Genomic DNA, 23,610 nt, shown 5'->3' with positions numbered 1-23,610 from the left:
ACCAATACTGAACACTTACCATCCAAAGTGGTGACCTGACAATGGACCACTTGGTCAGAAAAGGAAAGCACCATCAGATTAACAACACTCGGGTTCCAACCAACAATAATACGGGTACTGCTTCTACAGGCACTACTATTCGACATCCAATCCCATGAGGGAAACACCTCACTGCCAATCTTATATATTTTAGAACTATGAACGTGAGACTCTAGAATAGCACAAATACATAAGTTATTACCAGCTACCACATCTTTAACCTCGTTTTGTATAGGGGCGAGGTTAAGACCCCTTATATTCCACGCAACAAGACTAATCATTTGTACCTACTAAACCGAGAGTGCTTGCCCCCTCAGAATATTTAGCCGCCACAAATTGAGAAGTCTGATCATCATTAATTTTCACGTCACTTGGTTCATCCCTCAGGTTAAAATCTGCTTGGTGTAGATCATTTTGTTCGTCCAAGCTGTGCAGCACACTAAACCCATTATTAATCTTGACATTAGTAGCACTCCCACTTGAACCACCTTTTCCATCACGCATCAGTTTAAGATTTGAGCTACCAATTTTTGGTTTATACATAAACTTTTGATTTCCCTTGATAATCACACCTCCTTGGTTTGACTTTTGGGCATTAAGAGTCCTATTTTTTTGCCTTTTTAGACACAAGCCGAAAGCCATCATCATCGGTTTGTTTTTCCTTGCTTTCCCCCACAATTATCGACTTGGGACATTGGAAATCAATATGCCCAAAAACGCAGCAACAAGAGCAACATGGTGGCTTCCATTCATATTCCACTCGCACTATATCGATCGTGTTACTCATCCCATCTAAGTTAGGAGTCACAACCTTTAGTTGTTCTCGCAAGTCACGATCAGCACTAACCTCAATCATGGCTCGAGCAAAGTTGGGTCTACCCCACGCCTCCGTACACATAGTGCTTGTATATGAATCAAACATCATAGGCCTACCAAACTTCGAAGCAATGACACTTAGGCCGTCTTCCGTAAACCCTGCTAATGGAATATCATAAATCTTAACCCAAACCGGAACCTTTGAAAGATCCTCCTTTGTTAACGACACATTCAGAGACCATTTATTCAATATAATTGGATCATTACATATCATCCACGGGCCATTTTGATGCACATCCATCATACCACTCTCGGACGAGAACTTAAAGAAGAAGAAACCTTTACCATTCATCATTATCTTCTCAACACCATATTTACGCCATACATTCGTAACATAATTCTGAATAACGGGAAAAGCAACCTGTTGTCCAATAAAATACCCATAGAGAGTATTCTGATAACGGCAATTAGCTTCTTTTAACAGAATAAGTATTAAAAACTAAGAAGGTCAAAGGATGATCACATTATACGAGTAATAATAATCAGATTCGATTAAATTTACACCTTTCTAGACTTATTTAGACGATAAAGTCTTCTTTTTAAACAAATACGTCCCATTTATTAATTAAACCCAGTATAATCACCACCCCCGGTGAACCATGCTCGCCACCACTCTCACAATCCTAACCCTTCTCGCTCTCACAACCCCATCATACACTACCATCACCACCACCACCGACGCCGATGTCTGCATCATCGGTACCGGCATCGCCGGCTCTTCAGTGGCCCACTTCCTCCGTCAATACTCTCCAACACCCACCACCCAAATCCACATGTTCGAACGTCACCCAATCGTCGGTGGCCGTATGGCAACCGTCACTATAGGCGGTGAAACATTCGAAGCTGGTGCTTCAATTCTTCACCCTAAAAATTACCATGCTTTGAATTTCACTAATTTGTTGAATCTTGAAGTCAATGGACCCTCTGCTGATGATAATTCGTTTTCACTTGGGATTTGGGATGGGGAAAAGTTTTTGTTTAAAACTATTGATTCTGATTCTAAGAATCAACTGGTTCAGTACCTTGTTTCGCTTGCGAATTCTATTCGAATGTTTCTTCGGTATGGGATTTCGCTTCTTAAAATGACCAATTTTGTTGAGGTACATTTAATTTTTTACCACTCGTACTTGTTATTATTATTATTGTTATGATATTATTGTAAAAATGTTTCATTTTTATTATTGTTATGATATGAAATAGGATAGGATAGGAATAGGAATGTGTGTCAGGGATTAAATTGGTATGGTTTATAAGTAATTAAGAGGTGTTTGGGACTGCGATTATCGGACTATCACGTCTGCAAAATGCGAATGATCAGAAATAGGGATGGCATCGGGCCGGGTTTGTGCCGGGTTTAGCTAATCCCAGACCCGATCCCGGTTAGGAAACTTTGTCCCAAACCCGGTCCCACGGGGATCCCCATATACTTACTAACTATAGGGTTATCGGCTTTTCTTTTGGGCATCGAATATCCCCATTGTTAGCCATAACCATTCACTTATTTCAGTTTATGTTTCAATAATGATATTAAATTGAGTTTTAAATCTAAATAAATATATATAAATATAGAACAATAGTACAATACCACATTGTAGCTTATATTATTATGATTAAATTTTATTATAGTTATTAATGAAATTGAAATACCCTTCGGGTCGGGTATATGGGCCGGGTATACGGGTCAGGTACGGGTTTGCATCTAAACCCATCCCCATACCCGAACCCGGAAAAAATTTAGAACCATCCCCATACCCGGCCACGACGACCCGAACCCGGCCCAAAAGTGTCAGATTTCGGGTTTACCCATCGAGTACGGGTCATTTTGCCATCCCTAATCAGAAAACAATTTTTGTAAAACAAAAAATGATTATCTGTGGTTCAGTTTTATAAAAGCAGGTGAAGACATGACTTGTCAAAAAACCACTTTGAAAACGCAAAATGTATATTAAAACCCAATTCCAAACAACCTTTAAGTATAATGACTAATGTGGAACGAAAACTTTAAATGTACTTATTGAAAAAAGAAAAGAACTTTAGTTTTTCATGATGTTGAATGTGTGATTATATGACGACTGACGTGGATTATGTTATATTGGTAGACTACGGTGGATAGTTTCTTGAAATATTATGGAAGTAAGGAGACTAGACCGATATTCAGTAATGTGGAGGACATGTTAAAATGGGCAGGATTGTACAATTTGACAACTCAGACATTAGAGGAGGAATTAGTTGATCTGAAGTTTTCGCCTCTGCTTATACAAGAGCTTATCACTGTAAGTTAATTGCTTTTATTAGTCGAAATTCTGTTGTAATTATTGATCCTGTTGTATTGTGATACCTGGTTTGTGAAACTTATGATGCTATGTGGTGATGTTTATGCGATAATTATGAATTTTTGAGTTGGGAATCTATGGATTATGACAGGAGAAAATGACACAATGTCTCTGTTGACTTTAGTTGGACTCCAACTGAAAGTGTTTCGGTTTGGAGACATGTAGTTATGTATTGAGGTTTTTTAAAATTATTACGACAGACAATTGATGTGATATCTGAAGTTGCTGCTAGAGTATCCTAGCAATTGCTCTTTTATTGGTGTTCTGAACAATTTCAGCCTTCGGATTACTTTATTTTTCTAACAATAATTAAACATTTTAAATACATATTACACTTATTTCGGATGTGAAAATCACAATAATAAGTGAAATGGGATTTATTCTGTTTTTATTGAAGTACAAGAGCTTAGCCAAGAACTTAGAGAAAGTATGAGCCAACAATTATATGTACTTAGGCAGATGGACCCTAAGCAATTAATTTCAACTTTGTTCATATGAGGGATATTTGTTGAAATTTTATGCATGGTTGTAAAAGTCCCATGACTAATCATGATTTTGAAGTAGTCCGACTAGTTCCCGACTAGTAGCCAACTTGGTCGATTTCTCAAAGTTGTCTAAAGTGTTCAAAGAGAGATTTATTAGTTCGTAGTTATTAGGTCAAAATCGGTTAAAGTAGGTCAAATACAGTCAAAGTCGAAGTTTATAAACGTTCGACTAGATTGTGACTTGGCTAATTAGACCCTACAAGGTTCTGACTGACTAGTTCCTGACTAGCGACTTTTACAACCATGGGTTTAAGAATGGTCAGGTTAAGCTCTTTTAGACGTTTTGTGAAACCTGGATCGTCTTGAGTTTTTGTGTTGCAACTTTAAATAAACAGGTAAATTGATAAGGTTTTTCTTGTTCATGCTACCTTTCACTGGGAGTATTTTTTACTTAGATGATGTGGTCTAACCGGGTTATCACTGTTTCTTGACCATTTCCTTGTCCACCTCAAGATAGGCCGTAGATATGCCCCAATGAGATTTGAACCTGAGACCACTTATGAGGAAATGAATATTGATCCAAAATATTGTACCTTTTGCAGGTTATAACAAGAATCAACTATGGTCAGAGTGTCAGAATTAGTGGACTTGCTGGTGCTGTGTCTTTGGCTGGATCAGGAGGAAACTTATGGTCAGTCAAAGGAGGAAATAGGCAGATGGCTGCTGGATTAGTCAACCGTTCAGATGTTACCTTACATCTACAAGAAGAAATAGAATCAGTCACAAATTTTGGTGATTTTTACGAGCTTAACTCCACAAATGGAAACAGCTATACGTGTCAAGTTACGGTGGTTGCTACCCCGTTAGACGAGCTGAACATTCGGTTCACCCCTGAAATTTCTATCCCTGAAAGAAAGTTACAGCATACGTATACAACTTTTGTTAGAGGCCTCTTAAATCCTGTGAGTTCCTTTTATCAACTAAAATAAAATCATACCACGATGATATTGATTTTGCTTAGAAACTTGTGTTTTGAACAGAGGTGACATAATGGGCGGGTTAGTTGGGTTTAGTGATGTTCGAGTCGAAACGGATTATTACTGATTGATAGGGTTGGGTCTGCCCAACCCATAAACACTTCTTTTCTTTCCTTGTGTTATATAAATACTGAATGTGTATGAATAATATGATAAAACCTATAATTTTACAGTTATGAACTAATTACAACTGTTGTAAAAAGTCGGCTTACGCGTCGGTTTGAGGACTAGCCCGTGCCGACTCGCCCAAAAACACTTTAAAAGTCGTTTAACGCTAATTAGTCAGGTCAAAGTGGGACTGAGTTGGTCAAAGTAAAAGTTAGGTCAACATTTTTTTCTTAATTAGGATTTGTGCCATATATCTATGTTTAAGAAATTTATGTTTTATGTATGATATGTTTAATGTATATGTGTAATATATACGGAGTATATGTTTAATTTATTCATTACTAAAAATCAACATTGGTCAACGCCGATCGTCCCCGACTTGACCGACTCCAAGGTCCCGACCGACTTGTGACTTTTACAACTTTGATAGTCTGAAATAAAACCAAGGAGGTTTTTTTATAAGCATTTAATACAGTTCTTGTAACTTTTGAACAGTTCAACATATATCCATTCATTCTAAACTTTTTATACTACACATTTGACTTGCTAGAACAAAATATAACCCATTATTGACCCATCCACCCATAAAGGACCAAACAGGCAGAATTGTTATCATCTCTACATTTACTTATGTATCTCTTTGTGTAGGCATACTTCGGGTTGAGTTCGGTATCGGATCTTCCTGAGTTGGTAGGCACAATCGAGAATCCCGAACTTCCTTTTACATGCATTTCTCTCCTCAAAGAACACAACGCAACCGACATGACTTACAAGATGTTCTCTCGTCAGAGTTTGACCGATGCATTGTTGGATCAAATCTTCAGGTAGCACTCAAATTACACCTTTATGCAATGTTGCATCAAATCCTTAGGTGGCGTTTGGTTCGAGGATTTCAAATCCGAAATCCTGAAAGATCTAAAATCCTGCGATTTGAAATCCTATCATCTGTTTGGTTGGAGGATTTGAAATCCCACGATTCACAATCCAATCAAAAGAAGTTTTGATCAATATTAATATTACGTTTACGTATTACATTTGTTTTTTAATTTTTATGTTTACGCGAAATGAAAATTTTTAACACAAATCTAAATACTGATATGTGAAAACCAATGAAACACGAAACTAAAAACTGAAACACGAAATGTGTAACTAAAAACTAAAACGTAAATTTGAAAGCTGCAACTCAAAACTGAAAACTAAAACATGAAATGCGATTCTGAAAAAACTGACATACGAGTTTTAAAGATGAAACACGAAACTGAATGCTGAAACGTGAAACTCAAAGCTGAAACGCGAAAATAAAATCGAAAATTGAAATGCGAAACTGAAATTTGAGATCCAAAACTGAAACACAAAACAGAAAACTGAAACATAGAATTTTGAAATCCTTCATCCATGGGATTTCATGGGATTTGAAATGCAAATCCCTCCAACCAAACATGGGACTTCATGGGATTTTAAATGCAAATTCCTCCAAATCCCACGAACCAAACGCCCCCTTAGTTATTTATTGGTTACACCGAGTTAATATGCTAATACACGCGTGCACTTTTTGTGTTTTTGACATTTGGTAGCACAAGGAAGGAGACATTGAGAATAAACTGGGGTGCATATCCTCATTACCATGCTCCTGAGAAGTTTGCTCCATTTATGTTGGATGACATGCATTTGTATTATGTAAATGCGTTTGAGAATGCAGCGAGTACCATGGAAACCGGTGCTGTTGCTGCTGAGAACATAGCGCGATTGATCCTTTCAAGGTTGTCTGATGGGCAGCGTTTGAATTCGTATAGCTTGAAGAGTTCCACCTCTGATTCAAATCTTCAACATCCAGAGTTGTGAGTTTTGTTTGTTGTAACGCTGTTGTAATTTAAATGCTGTTACACATAGATGATCTGGAATAATAATATATTCGGTAGAGATGTGGCCCCCGTGTCTAAATTCAATTACAATTCCGCCGGAATTCCATTGAATTGCGTGAGCCAAACGGAGTCTTAGTGTTCATGTCATGTAATGATAAGCCCTATGGACCACATCTAATATTTAAATATATCTGGTCTTCTTTCGTGCTCCGTATTCAGGAGTGGAATACAAGATTAAATATGCGTTGACCGTCACGCAATCTGGTCAACCTGATAAAAGACACTTGGAGCGTTTAAATAGTCTTTAGACGTAAGCTCTTCAGCATGAGCATTAGGTATGCAGTATGAAAATGTCATGTAAACCTCTTTATTTGGAAAGCTTTTTACGCGCACGAATTGTGCATGTGCCACGTCACCAAAATTCAAGTAACTACCCATAAATAAATAAGCGCCAAGAGCCAATCATTTAAATATCTTTTACTCGCTCGAATCTTACTTTGCTAGAATTAATTCAGTTACCTTACTTGAATGAGTGGAACTCCATCAAATTCTGATTAATGCACCATGTAACGATACTACCATTTGCAGGCATATTCAAAAGGTAAAAACATTATATTACACTTCCAGGAGTGATTAATGTAAACAAGTTTACAAAAAAATATAACCTTTGATGTAAGATAATACATAGTAATACAAATATTATATGAAACTTGTGCTTATATTAAATTATTAAATTCACCACTAGCATGAACCTCTTTTACCCTCTTTTCATATTCATCTTCTTCTTCTTCTTCTACATCAACTTCCTCCTCTTTTTCTTCGTCTTCTTCTTCTTCTGATCCCCAACCGAAATACCCGACCGATCGTGACGATGGTGGAGGGTTTCTCGCCTCTGCCACGATCTTCATGATCTCATCGACACTTTGAAGGGAAAAACTCGGGTTATCTTTTTGATAATAGTTGGTTTGTGTAGATTCCATCAGCTCTCTTGGTAAATTCTTTAAGAACCATGGATGATTCTTTATTTCTTTTATAGTAATCCTCTGTTCAACCATAACACAATAAGATTACTCCTCAACGACAAAATTTACAAGTTAATTAATTAATTTAACTTTATATAGTAGGGTTCATACCCGTGCAGGATTTGCAACAAATATGCGCGATAGAAGTCGTTTGCATTCCTGGGATATGTGAACATAGTCTGGGATCTTGTATTGAATGCCCATAATACGCTGCAAAACGAATAATGGCCACGTCAGCTGAAGGATCAAAATGAATTCGGGTCAAAAGTAGTTAAACGCCACTTACTGTAATGGTTTTTCTGAAGTTTTTAGGGTCAGCCGGATCTTCAAAAGGATATGCACCCACAAGCATAACATAAAGTGTCACACCACACGACCACACATCCGCCAACTACAACGTATACACGATCATGAACAATATGTCAATAAATTCATAAATTATAATTTGAAACATACATATTATGTTGTGTAAATGCAAAAAGTTCCATTACAAAATTGACTTGAGTATATTATGATGTATTATGTACCTTGCCATCGTACTCTCGACGAGATAGAACTTCAGGGGCGATGTAAGCCGGAGTTCCAACAGTTGATTTGGGTCTTGAATGTAAAAGTGATGACTGTACATCAACATCAAATTTCACATTTGAATTATGAAATTATGATATATTTCTCATTTATATTTTTTGTATATCGGTTCATGTTATTTACATGAAACTAAAATAAGCATAAGCATTACATTGAAAGACAGATTATAACCTTTGAATAACCAAAGTCGCAGATTTTGAGACGAGGTGCTCGGCTTCCATCTAATAGTGTATTTTCCAGCTTCAAATCTCGATGACATATTTGCTGCACGTCACAAATATAATAACCTTTAATGAGCTCGACCCGCCTTAAATCCATATTTGTATGTTACTCTGTAATGTAGAGTACAAATTACTTCACTTTACCTTTACTTATAAATACGTATGTATTTATAATCGATGGTGATTTTAGTGTCTATCTAATATTTATTTTAGGTAATAGGTAATTGTGATTTATTTGAAAGCAGGAGTTATTTGGTACTAGGTAATATTTTACAAGGGTTTGGAAATTGTGGAGTGCATGCCCGTAAAAATTTACTAGACACTGTCGTGTAAATAGCGGTGGTCAAGGAGACCGCGCCCCCTTGCGGGGTTTCAAGGGGCAGCGCTCTTACGAGGTCTAAGGGTCAAATTCACTGTTTGGGGTCCGGCTCCCAAGTGAGACATCTTCTGTTAACGGTCTTATCTCAATTGAGATCTCGTGAACCCATAGCTTGTAAATGTCGAAATACTTAATTAGATAAGTTATTCAAGATTCGAAAAAACAATCTGGATTATCAAGTCACAACCCTGTTGTCTAAAAATAATTTTATTTAACTTTAGTCATAATGTAATATATTACAAAGGTCTGTATACGATTGTTATAAGTTGCAAGTTTATAGTCGCAAAACGACAAACTAAAAAATGTATATTACTCCGTACCATGGAATGGCAAAAGGAGACCCCTGAGATTAGTTGTTGGAAGAAATACCTTGCCTGCAAGATTATTTTTCAGCAAAGTTAATATAAACACAATTCATACATTTATCATCATCATTAACATTATTTTGTTCTATGATTAGTGGATGATGAAAATGTAACAGCTCATAACCTCGTCTTCACTAAATCTCCCCGCAGTGCAGATGCGATCAAATAGCTCGCCACCAGCAGCATACTCCATGACGATTGCTAAATGGGTTGGCGTCAATACAACCTTTATGCACATACATAAACAAACTTCAGACAAAAACACACCAAACAAACATAAACACAGGTTAACCATATAACTAAGAGGTTTACTAAATTCAGAGTATCTTTCTTAGCGAATCTACTAGATACCTTACACAAACAAACTTTGCGTTTTAAATTCTGAATTACATATGGACAGAGGCACATAGCCAATGTGTAGGCCGGTTGAACAATCGACTAGACATTTTTAGTACTTTTATTTTATTTAGGGCTGTCGTTAACATGTTTTAAATCATTGTTAATAACGATTATTCATTAATTTTATAATTGCATTTATCAAGTTGTACAATACTTTAAGCGTGTTCAAAAGAAAATTCTTTTTATTTATATCAAATAATTTCTCTAGTTGCAAAAAATAACAGTTATAAAACTTCCTACTTTACCCATCTTTAACATGATAATTATCAGTGTTTAAACTTTCTATCATTCTAAAATATACAAGTCAAATTTAATATACAGAAGGACAAACTTGACATATTGTTAATGAATATCAAAATAGATTATGTTTGTTGGACAACAATAAATTTGGGATGAATGAAGTATAATTTTTGTATTGTTGCATACATTTTCTTTTGCACCTTTTTTCACCACGTGACTCGAACTCACAACCTTAAAGTTGATGAGTTTATTTGATACCGTCAGGCCAGAAACCTTTTGGTAGTATTTCTTTTGGTAGTATTGTTGCATATATGATATAACAAAATTTATAATCCGCTATAAAAGATATATGGCCCCTTACATACCTCCTTGAATCGGATAATATTAGGATGTCGAAGCGATCTATGGTTTATAATTTCTCTTGCCACATTTTCATCAATCTGCAGTAGTCATTTCATACGACGAAAAACTTAAAAATCCGACAAGCAACAAATAACAACAAAAAAGCATCATACATATCGGGAATTAACTAAACGCACCTTTAGACCGCGTTCGATGTATTTCATTGCAACGAGATCTTTAGTCTCTTTATGTCTCATAAGCCTCGCAACACCGAAGTTTCCCGACCCAAGATCCTTCACCACCTCATATTTGTCCATGGAAATGATGTGCTAGTTTTTAACTCGCAAATCACCTCCAATAAATTTAGTAGCTAATTGTGTTTAATTAAGAGAGTATTGTGTGTATAATGAATGTATAGGTACAAAGTGTGTGTATATATACACACACATAATTAGCGTAAATGAAGATGGGGTAGATAACACGTGGGAAGGAGACTTTGGATATATGGAGGTCGGCATGAAACTCACATGGACCTCCACAACCTCCCATGACTCCAATAATCTAAATTTAATTATTATTATATAATTTGATTTTGAAAATATTGAAATGATTTACTGTAACGTCCAACGTTTAATAATTAGCGATGACAAGATGACCTACAGGTTGGCATGTTCAAACATTGTCAGGAAAACATCTTACGATGACGGTTGATATATAGTATAACTCTGATATACTGTTTGGGAAAAAAAATATCACTCTTTTCAGGTCAAACATGAAAAACATTATCTGTTTACCCGTTTTACCACGTGTATCATGTACATGAGTTTAATGTGTTACTAGTATTGTTTTGTTAATTATGGTGTAATACTGTAGACTGTAGATAACTGATGGATACATTTTGAGTTTTATTTTCTTAGTTTAGCTTCGTTGTATATTTGATAGACTACAATTTTATAGAATGGATTGGATGTTTAAATGAATAATTTTATAGAATGAAGTGGATGTTTGAATAAATAAAATATTATTATAATATCATATAAGAATAAGAATAAGGATAGTATATATTATCGAAATTGATATTGTTGATTGAGATAATTATTTCGATATTTAATTAGATAAAATTAACGTAAGAGGAAATATTGAAAAGTTGAGCGAACTCTACTCAACCCAAATGAATTATTTGTCATTACAATTATGATGGTTGATGGTTGATTTGTCATAAAATTGTTTGACTTTAAGTGCCAATGAAAACAATACAAGTTATGTTGACTAAATTGGTCTCGAATGCATTTCAATTACTCCGTATATCAAAAAAGACACATAAATTGTTTTGATTATATAAATTTTTATATTTTGTAATTTCTTCGTGCATCAAAATGAACGTAAACCTCATTGTTATACACATGCTTATAGGAAAATGTTAAAAAACCAGATTACCCGGCACCCGCCGATTAATCCTCAAGTACTCATTTATAAAAGCAATCCGTTTAATTAATCGGTCGACATCGATTGATGGGTCAAAATCGAATTTGGTAATCAAAGTCGGTCAAAGTCCAAATTGGTCAACATTTTAACATGAATTTAAACTAGAACTTTAGAATTTTTGAAAAAAAAAATAAAATAAACAATTTTACACAATTACGTTAAAGTTTGTGTTTGAGTTTATGATTTTCTTCTATATTTACACATATAATTTTTGAAATTTAATATTTAAATGTATAAAGTACAATCTGATTAATCCCCGAATTGCCGATTACTCATTCCAAAGTCCTGACCGATTAATCTCCGAATAGCGAATTTTTCAACCTTACTTATAGGTGTTATTTATTTTTTAAGATGTTGTCTAACGATTCGGCAAATCATATATGTAGAGAAAATGTGGTCATTGTTTTTTTTATCTACAGTTCTAAATTTGCAGATTTGCAGACAAAAGAAGACATTATTTTATCTTATGTCTCCAGAAAAATAAACAGTAAAAACATCTACGAACGCGCAGACAAAACCTAATAAGGTCTGTACAACGAAAAACAAACAACACCTAAGTCTTGTTCCATTATGTAAAATGGCGTTTTTGATGATAACAAAACAGATTACTTTTCATAATCAAAAAGTTATCTTCAAATAACAAAAGGGGATAAGTTGATGTTAGAAATTTAGTGTAATTGAGGGATTTAATCTATACTTGTAAATGGGTTAGGAGGTACGGAGTGTACACCCATTAAGTGATAGATTGCCCGGACCCGAAAATGGTTTTCCATTATCACAAATTTGAGTGATTACGGAAGTATTATTCTTGCACTAGGTGGAAATAAAACAAACAACTTTATGAAAAGGATTTAATCTAGATTTCCTTGATTTGGTTGTTGGAAATAAAACAAACAACTTTATATAAAGGATTTGTTTTAGATTTGAAAACGATTTCCTTGATTTGGATGTTTGAAATAAAACAAACAACTTTATGTAAAGGATTTGTTTTAGATTTGAAAACGATTTCCTTGATTTGGATGTTTGAAATAAAACAAACAACTTTATGTAAAGGATTTATTTTAGATTTGAAAACGATTTCCTTGATTTGGATGTTTGAAATAAAACAAACAACTTTATGTAAAGGATTTGTTTTAGATTTGAAAACGAAATTAGTTAGTGAAACATCTCCATCGTGGAATAATACTTGTTTTTGGGTGCCTATAAATAGAGACTATCATTTATGAGAATAAGATATACGAAAAACACCTTAATACTCTTATGCAAAAGAGTTCTTGTTTACTGCCAATAACAAGAACTAATCTCTGTCTTATCCCAAAGTGATATTCGTGTAACCCAGGCAATAAGGGTCGAATAATTACTTTCGGAAAGTGATACCACGATTCAGTGATTTATCCGGCTATCGATTATTTTACCCTACACGAAATCTCAATAAAACCTCCAACAATCGAAAGTAATTATTCGTTATAATCGATGGCGGCTACGATGAAACACATGACGGCGAATTTCTCCAAACTTGATAAGTTTGAGGGAATTGATTTTAGGAGATGGCAAAAGAAGATGCACTTCTTTCTGAGCAGCATGAGTGTGGTGTACGTACTCAGCACACCAATTCCTGAAGATCATGGTGATGATGCCACTATTGAACAAATTCGGAAAAGGTGCAAGTGGGAGAACGATGACTACATCGCTAGAGGTTTAATCCTCAATGGTATGGCTGATTCCCTTTTTGATATTTACCTAAATGTTGAATCTTCTAAAGAACTATGGGACTGTTTAGAAACCAAGTATATGTCTGAGGATGCTTCTAGTAAAAAGTTCCTTGTTAGTAATTTTAATAATTACAAGATGGTCGATTCTAGACCGGTCTTGGAACAATACAATGAGCTCATTCGTATACTTGGTCAATTCACACAACATAAGATGAACATGGATGAGTCTATTCAAGTCTCAAGCATAATTGATAAACTACCTCCATCTTGGAAAGAATTTAAACATTCTTTGAAACATAAGAAGGAGGAGTTAACTCTTGTTGAGTTGGGTAGTCATCTGCGTATTGAGGAATCCCTCAGGTTGCAGGATAATGACAAGCCAAAGAGCAACGAAGTTGCTGGTACGTCTGTTGTCAATATGGTGGAACATAAAAAGTTCACTAGTAATAATGACAAAAAGGGCAAACGTAAACATCGAGGTTATAACAAGGCTAATCCGAACAAGAAGTCTAAATTGACTTGTTGGAAGTGTGGTAAAACTGGACACATAAAAAAGGATTGCAAGGTTATTTTTGGTAATAATAATGCCAAAGGATCTAGCACAAGCGGTTCGGGAAATGGTTTAAACAACCACAACTCGAAAGGTCAGAATATATTTAATAATTCAAATAAGAATTATTATGTTTCATATATATCTGAGGCTTATTTTGTGCAGGATGATGATGTCGCGTGGTGGGTTGACTCGGGAGCCACCACCCATGTATGCAAGGATAGATTTTGGTTCAAGACTTACGAGTCCGTGACTGATGGATCAATTCTTCATATGGGAAATGAGTCAACAGCCTCTGTTCATGGACGTGGAAGTGTGGATTTGTGTTTTAGTTCTGGAAAAACTATTTGTTTGTTTGATGTTTTGCATGTACCACAAATAAGAAAAAATTTAGTTTCCAGTAGTGTGTTAAATTGTTGTGGTTATAAACAAGTGATTGAATCTGATAAGTTTGTTTTGTCAAAACATGGTATGTTTGTTGGTTTTGGTTATTTATGCAATAGAATGTTTAGACTTAACATTAATCACTTGAATGTTAATTTTGCTTTTATATCTACTTCTAGCATAAATAATTCTACACTTTGGCATGCTAGACTAGGACATATACACTTTAAAAGAATGCAAGATATGTCTAAAGATGGATTAATACCGGTTTTTGACATGAACAATGAAAAGTGTAAAACGTGTATGTTAACAAAGATCACTAAGAAACCATTTCAAAATGTACATCGTGATACTAAAATTTTGGAATTAATACATAGTGATTTATGTGATTTGCATGCTACTCCTACTTTAGGAAACAAGAAATATTTTGTGACTTTTATTGATGATGCTTCTAGATTTTGCTATGTTTATTTGTTACATACTAAGGATGAAGCATTAGATAAATTTAAAATATTTAAAACTGAAGTAGAATTACAACAAAAGGCTTTGATTAAAAGACTTAGAACAGATAGGGGAGGTGAATACATTGACCAATCGTATTTCCAATCCGTTGGTATTATCCATGAGACCACAGCTCCTTATACTCCACAACAAAATGGTATATCTGAAAGGAAGAATAGGGTCCTTAAGGAAATGGTTAATTCCATGTTATCCTATTCGGGTTTAAGTGAAGGATTTTGGGGGGAAGCTATGTTAACAGCTTGTTATTTGCTTAATAGAGTTCCTAACAAAAGAAACAAGATTACACCTTATGAACTTTGGAATAAAAGGAAACCTAACTTGAATTATCTTCGTGTATGGGGTTGTAGGGCGGTTGTAAGACTGCCTGATCCCAAAAAGAAAAGTTTAGGTGAAAGAGGTATAGATTGCATTTTTATTGGATATGTTGAACATTCCAAGGCATATAGGTTCTATGTAATAGAGCCTAATGAATTTGTCTCAATCAATTCTGTGATTGATTCAAGGGATGCAATCTTTGATGAAAATCGATTTTCATCTATACCTAGACCAAAGGATATGATTCCAAGTAACAATGGAATCAATAAGGATTGTAATGATGAAGTCTCTGAAAAGGCTGTTGATCAGTCACTTGAGCTTCGGAAAAGCAAAAGAGAAAGGAAACCTAAATCATTCGGACCAGATTTTCAACTATACTTAGTTGAAGGTTCTAGGGATGATGTTTCTACCCAATATTCATATTGTTTCAATGTTGATGATGATCCTAAAACATATGATGAAGCAATGAGGTCTCAGGATGTTGCATTCTGGAAAGAGGCAATTAATGATGAGATGGATTCCATCATGGGCAATAACACTTGGGTGTTAGCTGATCTACCTCCCGGTTGCAAACCTTTGGGTTGCAAATGGATCTTCAAAAAGAAGATGAAGGTGGATGGAACTATTGAAAAGTTCAAGGCAAGGTTAGTCATTCAAGGCTTTAGACAAAAGTCTGGAATTGACTATTTTGATACTTATGCTCCTGTGGCACGTATCACTACCATTAGACTGCTGATTGCTTTGGCTACAATTCACAATCTGGTTATTCACCAGATGGATGTGAAGACAGCATTCTTGAATGGTGATTTGGATGAGGAGGTTTATATGAACCAACCTCAGGGCTTTGTCATGCCAGGAAATGAAAGCAAGGTGTGCAAACTTGTGAAGTCCTTATATGGTTTGAAACAAGCACCTAAGCAATGGCATCAGAAGTTTGATGAAGTAGTTTTATCTAGTGGTTTTAGATTGAACCAAGCAGATAAATGTGTGTATAGCAAATTTGATGATTCTGGTAAAGGAGTTATAATTTGTCTATATGTTGATGACATGTTAATCTTTGGGACTGACCAAAGTCAAGTTGATTTAACAAAAGAATTTTTGTCATCAAAGTTCTCCATGAAAGATATGGGGGAGGCTGACGTTATCCTTGGTATTAGGATCAAACGTGAAAGCAAAGGAATTTCAATTTCTCAATCTCATTATATTGAGAAGGTGTTGAGAAAGTTTAATTGCTTTGAATGTACTCCTGTGAGTACACCTGTTGATCCAAGTGAGAAGCTTATGCCTAACCAAGGTAAAGCTATATCACAACTTGAGTATTCTCAGGTGATTGGCTGTTTGATGTACGCCATGACATGTACAAGGCCAGATATTGCTTTTGCTGTGGGAAAACTGAGTAGATATACTAGTAATCCTAGTACTCATCACTGGCAAACAATTAGGCGGGTACTGAAGTATTTAAAGAAAACTATGGCATATAGTTTATCTTACAGTGGATTTCCTTCTGTAATAGAAGGATATTCTGATGCGAGTTGGATAACCAATATTGAAGATCATTCTTCAACGAGTGGTTGGGTGTTCTTGCTTGGGGGAGGTGCTATTTCATGGGCTTCTAAAAAGCAGACATGTATTACCAACTCAACGATGGAATCTGAGTTTGTTGCTTTAGCTGCTGCTGGTAAAGAAGCAGAATGGCTTAGAAACTTGATCCATGAGATACCATTATGGCCTAAACCTATAGCACCCATGTCTATCCATTGTGATAGTGCTGCGACATTGGCAAAAGCTTATAGCCAGATGTACAATGGAAAGTCTAGACACTTAGGTGTCAGACATAGTATGATTCGTGAACTCATCATGAATGGGGTGATTTCTATAGTGTTCGTAAGGTCACAACAGAATTTAGCTGATCACTTGACGAAGGGATTGGCAAGAGACTTGGTTGACAAGTCTGCTGTGGGGATGGGTTTAAAGTCCACATAAATTTCTAATTATAAGATACCCAATTCCCTTCTGATGAAAATTAGAAGTTGAATTCAATGCGGAAGGCTTATACTTAGAAATTTGGAGTACATAAATTTTATATCATCCCAAGGTAAGGTATGTACTCGGACCTGCTGAAGGTCAGGTTGAAGTCTAGCTTCTTAATAGTTCATTTGAAAAAGTGCAAGAGCAGGTGCATGACTGAAGTGAACTACCTATGTGAATGTGAAGTTTTGCCGCTTCAACAAAGCTTGGACTTTTAGCTTTGGATACATTCATGAAAGGATATGGACACATGGCTTGTAAAGTGTCAGGATAGCTTTAGAGTATTTGAAAACTTATGTGTATGTTATTTTCAGTTATTCAAAATGGGTTGAAGGGTTCAATTCTTAGAACACCCTGATTCTCGAATATTTGGAATGTGTAATGTACTAAGGTGAAAATTCAATCTTCAAGATATTTTCATTTATGCATGAGTTTTTGTTTTAATTTGTTTAATTCTCATGAAACGAATTGCACTAAATTGGGGAGGATTGTTAGAAATTTAGTGTAATTGAGGGATTTAATCTATACTTGTAAATGGGTTAGGAGGTACGGAGTGTACACCCATTAAGTGATAGATTGCCCGGACCCGAAAATGGTTTTCCATTATCACAAATTTGAGTGATTACGGAAGTATTATTCTTGCACTAGGTGGAAATAAAACAAACAACTTTATGAAAAGGATTTAATCTAGATTTCCTTGATTTGGTTGTTGGAAATAAAACAAACAACTTTATATAAAGGATTTGTTTTAGATTTGAAAACGATTTCCTTGATTTGGATGTTTGAAATAAAACAAACAACTTTATGTAAAGGATTTGTTTTAGATTTGAAAACGATTTCCTTGATTTGGATGTTTGAAATAAAACAAACAACTTTATGTAAAGGATTTATTTTAGATTTGAAAACGATTTCCTTGATTTGGATGTTTGAAATAAAACAAACAACTTTATGTAAAGGATTTGTTTTAGATTTGAAAACGAAATTAGTTAGTGAAACATCTCCATCGTGGAATAATACTTGTTTTTGGGTGCCTATAAATAGAGACTATCATTTATGAGAATAAGATATACGAAAAACACCTTAATACTCTTATGCAAAAGAGTTCTTGTTTACTGCCAATAACAAGAACTAATCTCTGTCTTATCCCAAAGTGATATTCGTGTAACCCAGGCAATAAGGGTCGAATAATTACTTTCGGAAAGTGATACCACGATTCAGTGATTTATCCGGCTATCGATTATTTTACCCTACACGAAATCTCAATAAAACCTCCAACAGTTGACAGTGAAGCTTTTTAGAGCAATTTGAAGTGTACGATGTTATTGGCCGAGCCTTTAATACATTTTCATGATCGATCAATGGAAATCATGACGTTTTCTTACCAAAGACAATCATGTAGAGAGCAATAAGATTTTCTCTCTATAAGCAGTGTACACTCACGACTTCGTGAAATTAATACTACGTAATTATTATTATAATTGATCAGAGAGAAAATGACGGGAAGATTAGCTGCAGATTGAGAGAATTTGGAGAACTCACACTAAAATTGATTTGTGGTGCAGACCGAATCTGTGAATTCTATGAATTTTCTCTGGATAATATATATATATATATATATATATATATATATATATATATATATATATATATATATATATATATATATATATATATATATATATAGATATAGATAAGCTTAAAAGCAGTACAAACGGGATAAGCAAAATAAATTTTTTTTTTTTTGAATTTTTTTTTACATTCATAAATCTGCATTAAAATGCACATCTAATCAATTTTTTTCATAAAAAAAAAAGTTCAAAATCTTTCAAAAATCGATGATGAATGGTAAAATTAACCATTCATCGGGTTAATTTATCATTCATCTTGTTTACGATGAATGATAAAATTAATCAATGCTAAAAAAACCCAGATGAATGGTTAAATTAACCATTCATCTGTTTTTTTATCATTCATCATAAACAGATGAATGGTTAAATTAACCATTCATCTGCTTTTTTTAGCATTGATTAATTTTATCATTCATCGCGAACAAAACGAATGATAAATTAACCAGATGAATGGTTAATTTTACCATTCATCATCGATGTTTACCATTCATCATCGATGTTTACCATTCATCATCGATTTTTGAACGATTTTGTTAAAAAACTTTTTAAAATTTTTTCATTTTCTTCTATTTGCATATTAAAGGATCGTTTTTTTTAAAAAAAAAAAATTTGAAATTTTACTTATCCAGTTTGTACCCCATTTAGTGCTTATCCATGGATTGGTCCACTATATATATATATATATATATATATATATATATATATATATATATATATATATATATATATATATATATATATATATATATATATATATATATATATATATATATATATATATATATAGTGGTACGATCAAGAGGGAAGTAACCAATCGGGGGGAAGCGGGGGAAGCAAAAACTTTTTTTTTCATTTTTTGAAAAAACTTTGTTCACGAACATTATAGATGAGATGAAAATATGAACATTTAGTAGAGACACTTTGTGATAAATGTTTTTATTTTGGCGAAAAAACGCTCGAAGAAGTAATATATAACAATTATCGTGTTTTTCGAGCGTATGTTGAGGTTTTAGCTATTGGGGTTTAGATATTAGGGTTTAGATATTAGAGTTTATAGGGTTTAGATATTAGGGTTTAGAAATTTAGGGTTTAGGGTTTAGATTTAGGATTTAGATTGAGTTTTTAACACGAACGGTTTAGAGTTTAGAGTTTAGGGTTTGGTGTTTTGGGTTTATGGAATAAACCCAAAACACCAAACCCTAAACCCTAAACTCTAAATCGAGCTAAATTTTACTTCTCAAAACATGAAGAAAAAAAACGTTCATATTCTTCACGAACAATATTATCTTGAATGTTATTTTTATCGATCGTTTTTCCGCCTAAATAATAACATTCATCACGAAGTGTCTTTTCTAAATGTTCATATTTTCGTGTGATCTTGATGTTGGAAATAAAAAATTCAAAAAAAAGCGAATTTTTTTTTTGCTTTCCCCCGCTTCCCCCGATTGGTTACTTCCCCATTGATCCTGCCTATATATATATATATATATATATATATATATATATATATATATATATATATATATATATATATATATATATATATATATATATATATATATAAAAGAGTGAATCATTTTTTTGAGAGAAGTGAGAAAAATAGTATTTTTCTGAAATCTTTTTTACAAACACTAAAATCACTTAATTGTCACCAGACAAAAACAAAATTTAAGGAAATGTCATTAAAGTAAATTACTTTTTATTTACATTTCAGTTTTACCCTTACATTTTCTTTCTCTTTTAATTCTATCCACATAAATTCAGAGCATAATAGACATCAATCTTTGTATTCTTTTCTTATTATGGAATTGGACAATTTTCGGACATCCCAAAATGAAATAATGGACAATAAATTAGGGACGAATGGAGTATTATTTTGAGCAGAAAACACACGAAGAAATAACATTCATCGATAAATGTTATTCCTGATAACATTTATCGTGATGCATGTTATTCTTCGAGTGTTTTTGGGGTTTAGAAGTTAGGGTTTAGAAATTAAGGTTTAAGGTTTAGATTTTGGGTTTCGATTGAGTTTTTAACACGAACAGTTTAAGGTTTAGGGTTTAGGAACTAAACCCAAAACAAACGCTAAACCCTGACCACTAAACTCTAAATCGGGCTAAAATTTGAAAAAAAAAACTTCACATGAGATTAAAAAAGAAAATGCTCGAAGAATAACATGCATCACGATGAATGTTATCAAGAATAACATTTATCGTTGAATAGGCGGTAGCTAAATGGTATCCAGAGTTTCCATTTTGTGGAGCCCTGGCCAGCTGGATAGAATCCACCAGGGTTCGAATTATGAGGAGGTCTTATCTAAGTTTCTTCTTCTAGAACTCACTTCTGGTGGGAACTATGCAGTTAATCTAAAGCTGGGTTGTGCCTCTGGCAGTTAACTCTGTGTTTGTACAATTCTTGGCAAACCTTATCGAAGAGATAAGTATACCAACTTCAGATCACATAATTGATTAAATATGGGTAATGTAAGGGTTAATTTCTCTTCGTTGGCGATTCCCCGAAGGTAGCGAGTGTGTGAACCGCTTTACGCCACCGAATGAGTGTTGAGAGTGTGAAGGTATGAATTCTGATCCATTGGGTGTTTATGTTTTCGTTTTGCCATCCTATTTATAGGAGAGCTTTTTCTTCCTTCAAGACTACTAATTTCTAGGTATTTTGGAGGTATTAGTTGAATTTCCTCTTTGTCTTCTTACACCATGAAAGTTATGTTGTCCCCTTTCCTTCTTTGTTTGAGCCACCGGACTAGTGGTAGTAGGCGACTATTCCCTTGACTTCACTTTATTCGAGACTCGGTGCATGGTTTTAGATGTCACCGCTCCATCAAGGTATGTCTTCGTTTCCTCTCTTCGAAAACTACTTCGTATTTTACTTCGTAAGGGTGAGGTACGCTATCAAGCCCCGCAATTTAAATTTATGAAGCGGTTGCTCGAAGCTTTGTGAAATTAAACTCTAATCATGTTAGGTTGCTTTTGGCGCCCTTCAAAAGTTACTGTTTTTAGTAATTTGCCGTTTTAACGTTTCATTTTATCCTGCTTCTTTATCAAATTGTAGGGGCACAATCGTCTTTTTGGCTGTTTACGGTAACCGAGGGGTTTTGATTTGATTTGACAGCGTTTCGGCTTGTCATAATGGCCTTCTTTAACCCTTGTTTCTTTCATCTCTCGAATTTCCTCATTTTTTATCTCCATTTTCTTTCATTGCTATTTTCTTCAAGGTATTATTCTGATTTCCTTTCCTTTTAATTTTACGATGGCTAAATCCAGTATTGGTTCTTTCACCAGCGTTGTTACACCCAGAGCGTTGGCCAAGCTCTCATCGCTCTTGGGTTTATCTGGTGATGACATCATTCTTCCAGGGGATAATACTATTTTGCAATTTCCAGATGAGTATGTTGGTGTTTATACTCAAATCTTTACTGGTGGTAATTTAAGAATCCCGATTTCATCTTTTTACCTTAGTGTGCTTGATTATTTTAAGGTGCATGTTTCTATCCTTCATCCTCTTGCCACTAGAAAAATCATGGCTTTCGAGGTCATGTGTAGAGCTTACGGTGGTCAGCCTTCTGTTGATCTTTTTCGTTGCTTCTTTCAGACTAACGATGCTGGTGACTGGGTTACTATTGCTAAACGCAAAAGAAAGAAGGGGGATTCACACATTCCCCCTGTATGCTTTTCTACGGTCACCTCTGAAGTCCGTAATTGGAAAAGTTCTTTTGTATTTATGAAAAAATCATTTTTCTTACCCCAAACTTATCCTAGCGTTACAGATCCTTCCCGAGCCTTTGTGCCCAATGTCTAAGAGACCCCATGCCTGAAGGTTTCGAAGGTGACCCCCTTTATCTTTGTACCTGTGAGGACCCAACTATTGCATCTAATTTTTCCAACGCTATCTTGTTTGGTCTTGGTATGGCTCCCAAATGGGGAAAGGGCACGGTCGATCCTGTTATTTTTTGTAAGAATGAGGGTATGTTCACACCTTTTTCGCCTCCTGTTGTAGTTATATCCTTTATTTGATTTTTGGTCTTCTTTCTTTGTAGAGATGTCTCTAAAAGATGCGGTTAAGCTCTAAGGTGTGAAGGAGATGACATTCGATGTTCAGGCATTATCTGCTGCGAAAACCTGTGGCTCTCCTCCTTGCTCTGGCAATGTTCAAAGTAGCCGGAAACTCGACAGCTCAGTGAAACCTCCTACGAAGAAGAAGAATAAGCATGATTCTACCAAAGCTCCCATCGATTTAGAGGTACATGAGGATGTGTTGACTCCTGACGCCGCTTGTAGTCGGTTGACTAGGCGAAGCTATGCTAGGAGTGCAAGGCAGCTGGTTTTTCATCCAATTTATCTTCTGCGAAAAAGTTGAAAGCAGTTGCGAAAGGTTTTAGTGGTGTTAAGCCATCTGGGAAGGCTACAAATGATGACTACTTTGGTAATTTTGTTTGACCCTTGTAATGTTACTTTGTTCTCTCTCTCTCTCTCTCTCTCTCTCTCTTATATTTTTATATAAGCTTCGTTTGGCTATGTAAATGCATCTCTGTTTCTGGATTTTCCTTCTGCTGCAACTTATTTTGGTCTTGTTGATTCTCTGATTCCAGATACTTGGTCCTCCCATCTTGGCGACGATGTTAAGAAGCTTGTTGATGCTCACTCTGTTTACAACTATCGTTCTTTGTCAC

The 23,610-nt window shown here is 34.8% G+C and overlaps 3 protein-coding genes across 3 annotated transcripts; 1 reads left to right on the top strand and 2 right to left on the bottom strand.

The window, feature by feature from the left end:
- Positions 1-643: 643 nt before the first annotated feature.
- Positions 644-1,473, bottom strand: LOC139841411 (uncharacterized). The gene is made up of 2 exons (XM_071831629.1): positions 1,420-1,473; positions 644-1,276 (listed from the first exon to the last, which is right to left on the bottom strand). Exons 1-2 carry the CDS (start codon positions 1,471-1,473, stop codon positions 644-646), a joined length of 687 nt encoding a protein of 228 aa, XP_071687730.1.
- A 41-nt stretch (positions 1,474-1,514) lies between these two features.
- LOC139843307 (farnesylcysteine lyase) lies at positions 1,515-6,829 on the top strand. Its single transcript, XM_071833381.1, has 5 exons — positions 1,515-2,015; positions 3,015-3,188; positions 4,336-4,695; positions 5,527-5,702; positions 6,453-6,829. The coding sequence occupies exons 1-5, from the start codon at positions 1,515-1,517 to the stop codon at positions 6,718-6,720; spliced, it is 1,479 nt and encodes a 492-aa protein (XP_071689482.1). The 3' UTR covers positions 6,721-6,829.
- A 627-nt stretch (positions 6,830-7,456) lies between these two features.
- Positions 7,457-10,613, bottom strand: LOC139841410 (serine/threonine-protein kinase SRK2A-like). The gene is made up of 9 exons (XM_071831628.1): positions 10,494-10,613; positions 10,320-10,394; positions 9,440-9,541; positions 9,271-9,324; positions 8,522-8,614; positions 8,290-8,382; positions 8,049-8,153; positions 7,874-7,972; positions 7,457-7,783 (listed from the first exon to the last, which is right to left on the bottom strand). The coding sequence occupies exons 1-9, from the start codon at positions 10,611-10,613 to the stop codon at positions 7,457-7,459; spliced, it is 1,068 nt and encodes a 355-aa protein (XP_071687729.1).
- Positions 10,614-23,610: the final 12,997 nt, after the last annotated feature.

This window comes from Rutidosis leptorrhynchoides, chromosome 4 (assembly GCF_046630445.1).
Source record: "Rutidosis leptorrhynchoides isolate AG116_Rl617_1_P2 chromosome 4, CSIRO_AGI_Rlap_v1, whole genome shotgun sequence".
In the NCBI taxonomy this organism is placed as follows: Eukaryota; Viridiplantae; Streptophyta; class Magnoliopsida; order Asterales; family Asteraceae; genus Rutidosis; species Rutidosis leptorrhynchoides.
Note: the sequence above shows the minus strand (reverse complement) of the source record. Positions and strands in the feature narration are given on the sequence as shown.

Bases quoted from the DNA above. Each gene is read 5' to 3' on its own strand.
- LOC139841410 (XM_071831628.1), bottom strand. From the start codon at position 10,613: ATGGACAAATATGAGGTGGTGAAGGATCTTGGGTCGGGAAACTTCGGT. The intron at 9,542-10,319 runs GTATGTAAGGGG...ATGTGCATAAAG, and splicing joins ATATTATCCGATTCAAGGAG to GTTGTATTGACGCCAACCCA. The intron at 8,154-8,289 runs GTACATAATACA...TATACGTTGTAG, and splicing joins GTCGAGAGTACGATGGCAAG to TTGGCGGATGTGTGGTCGTG.
- LOC139841411 (XM_071831629.1), bottom strand. From the start codon at position 1,473: ATGGGACGTATTTGTTTAAAAAGAAGACTTTATCGTCTAAATAAGTCT. The intron at 1,277-1,419 runs GTGTAAATTTAA...ATTGGACAACAG, and splicing joins GTCTAAATAAGTCTAGAAAG to GTTGCTTTTCCCGTTATTCA.
- LOC139843307 (XM_071833381.1), top strand. From the start codon at position 1,515: ATGCTCGCCACCACTCTCACAATCCTAACCCTTCTCGCTCTCACAACC. The intron at 2,016-3,014 runs GTACATTTAATT...TTATATTGGTAG, and splicing joins AAATGACCAATTTTGTTGAG to ACTACGGTGGATAGTTTCTT. The intron at 4,696-5,526 runs GTGAGTTCCTTT...CTCTTTGTGTAG, and splicing joins TTAGAGGCCTCTTAAATCCT to GCATACTTCGGGTTGAGTTC.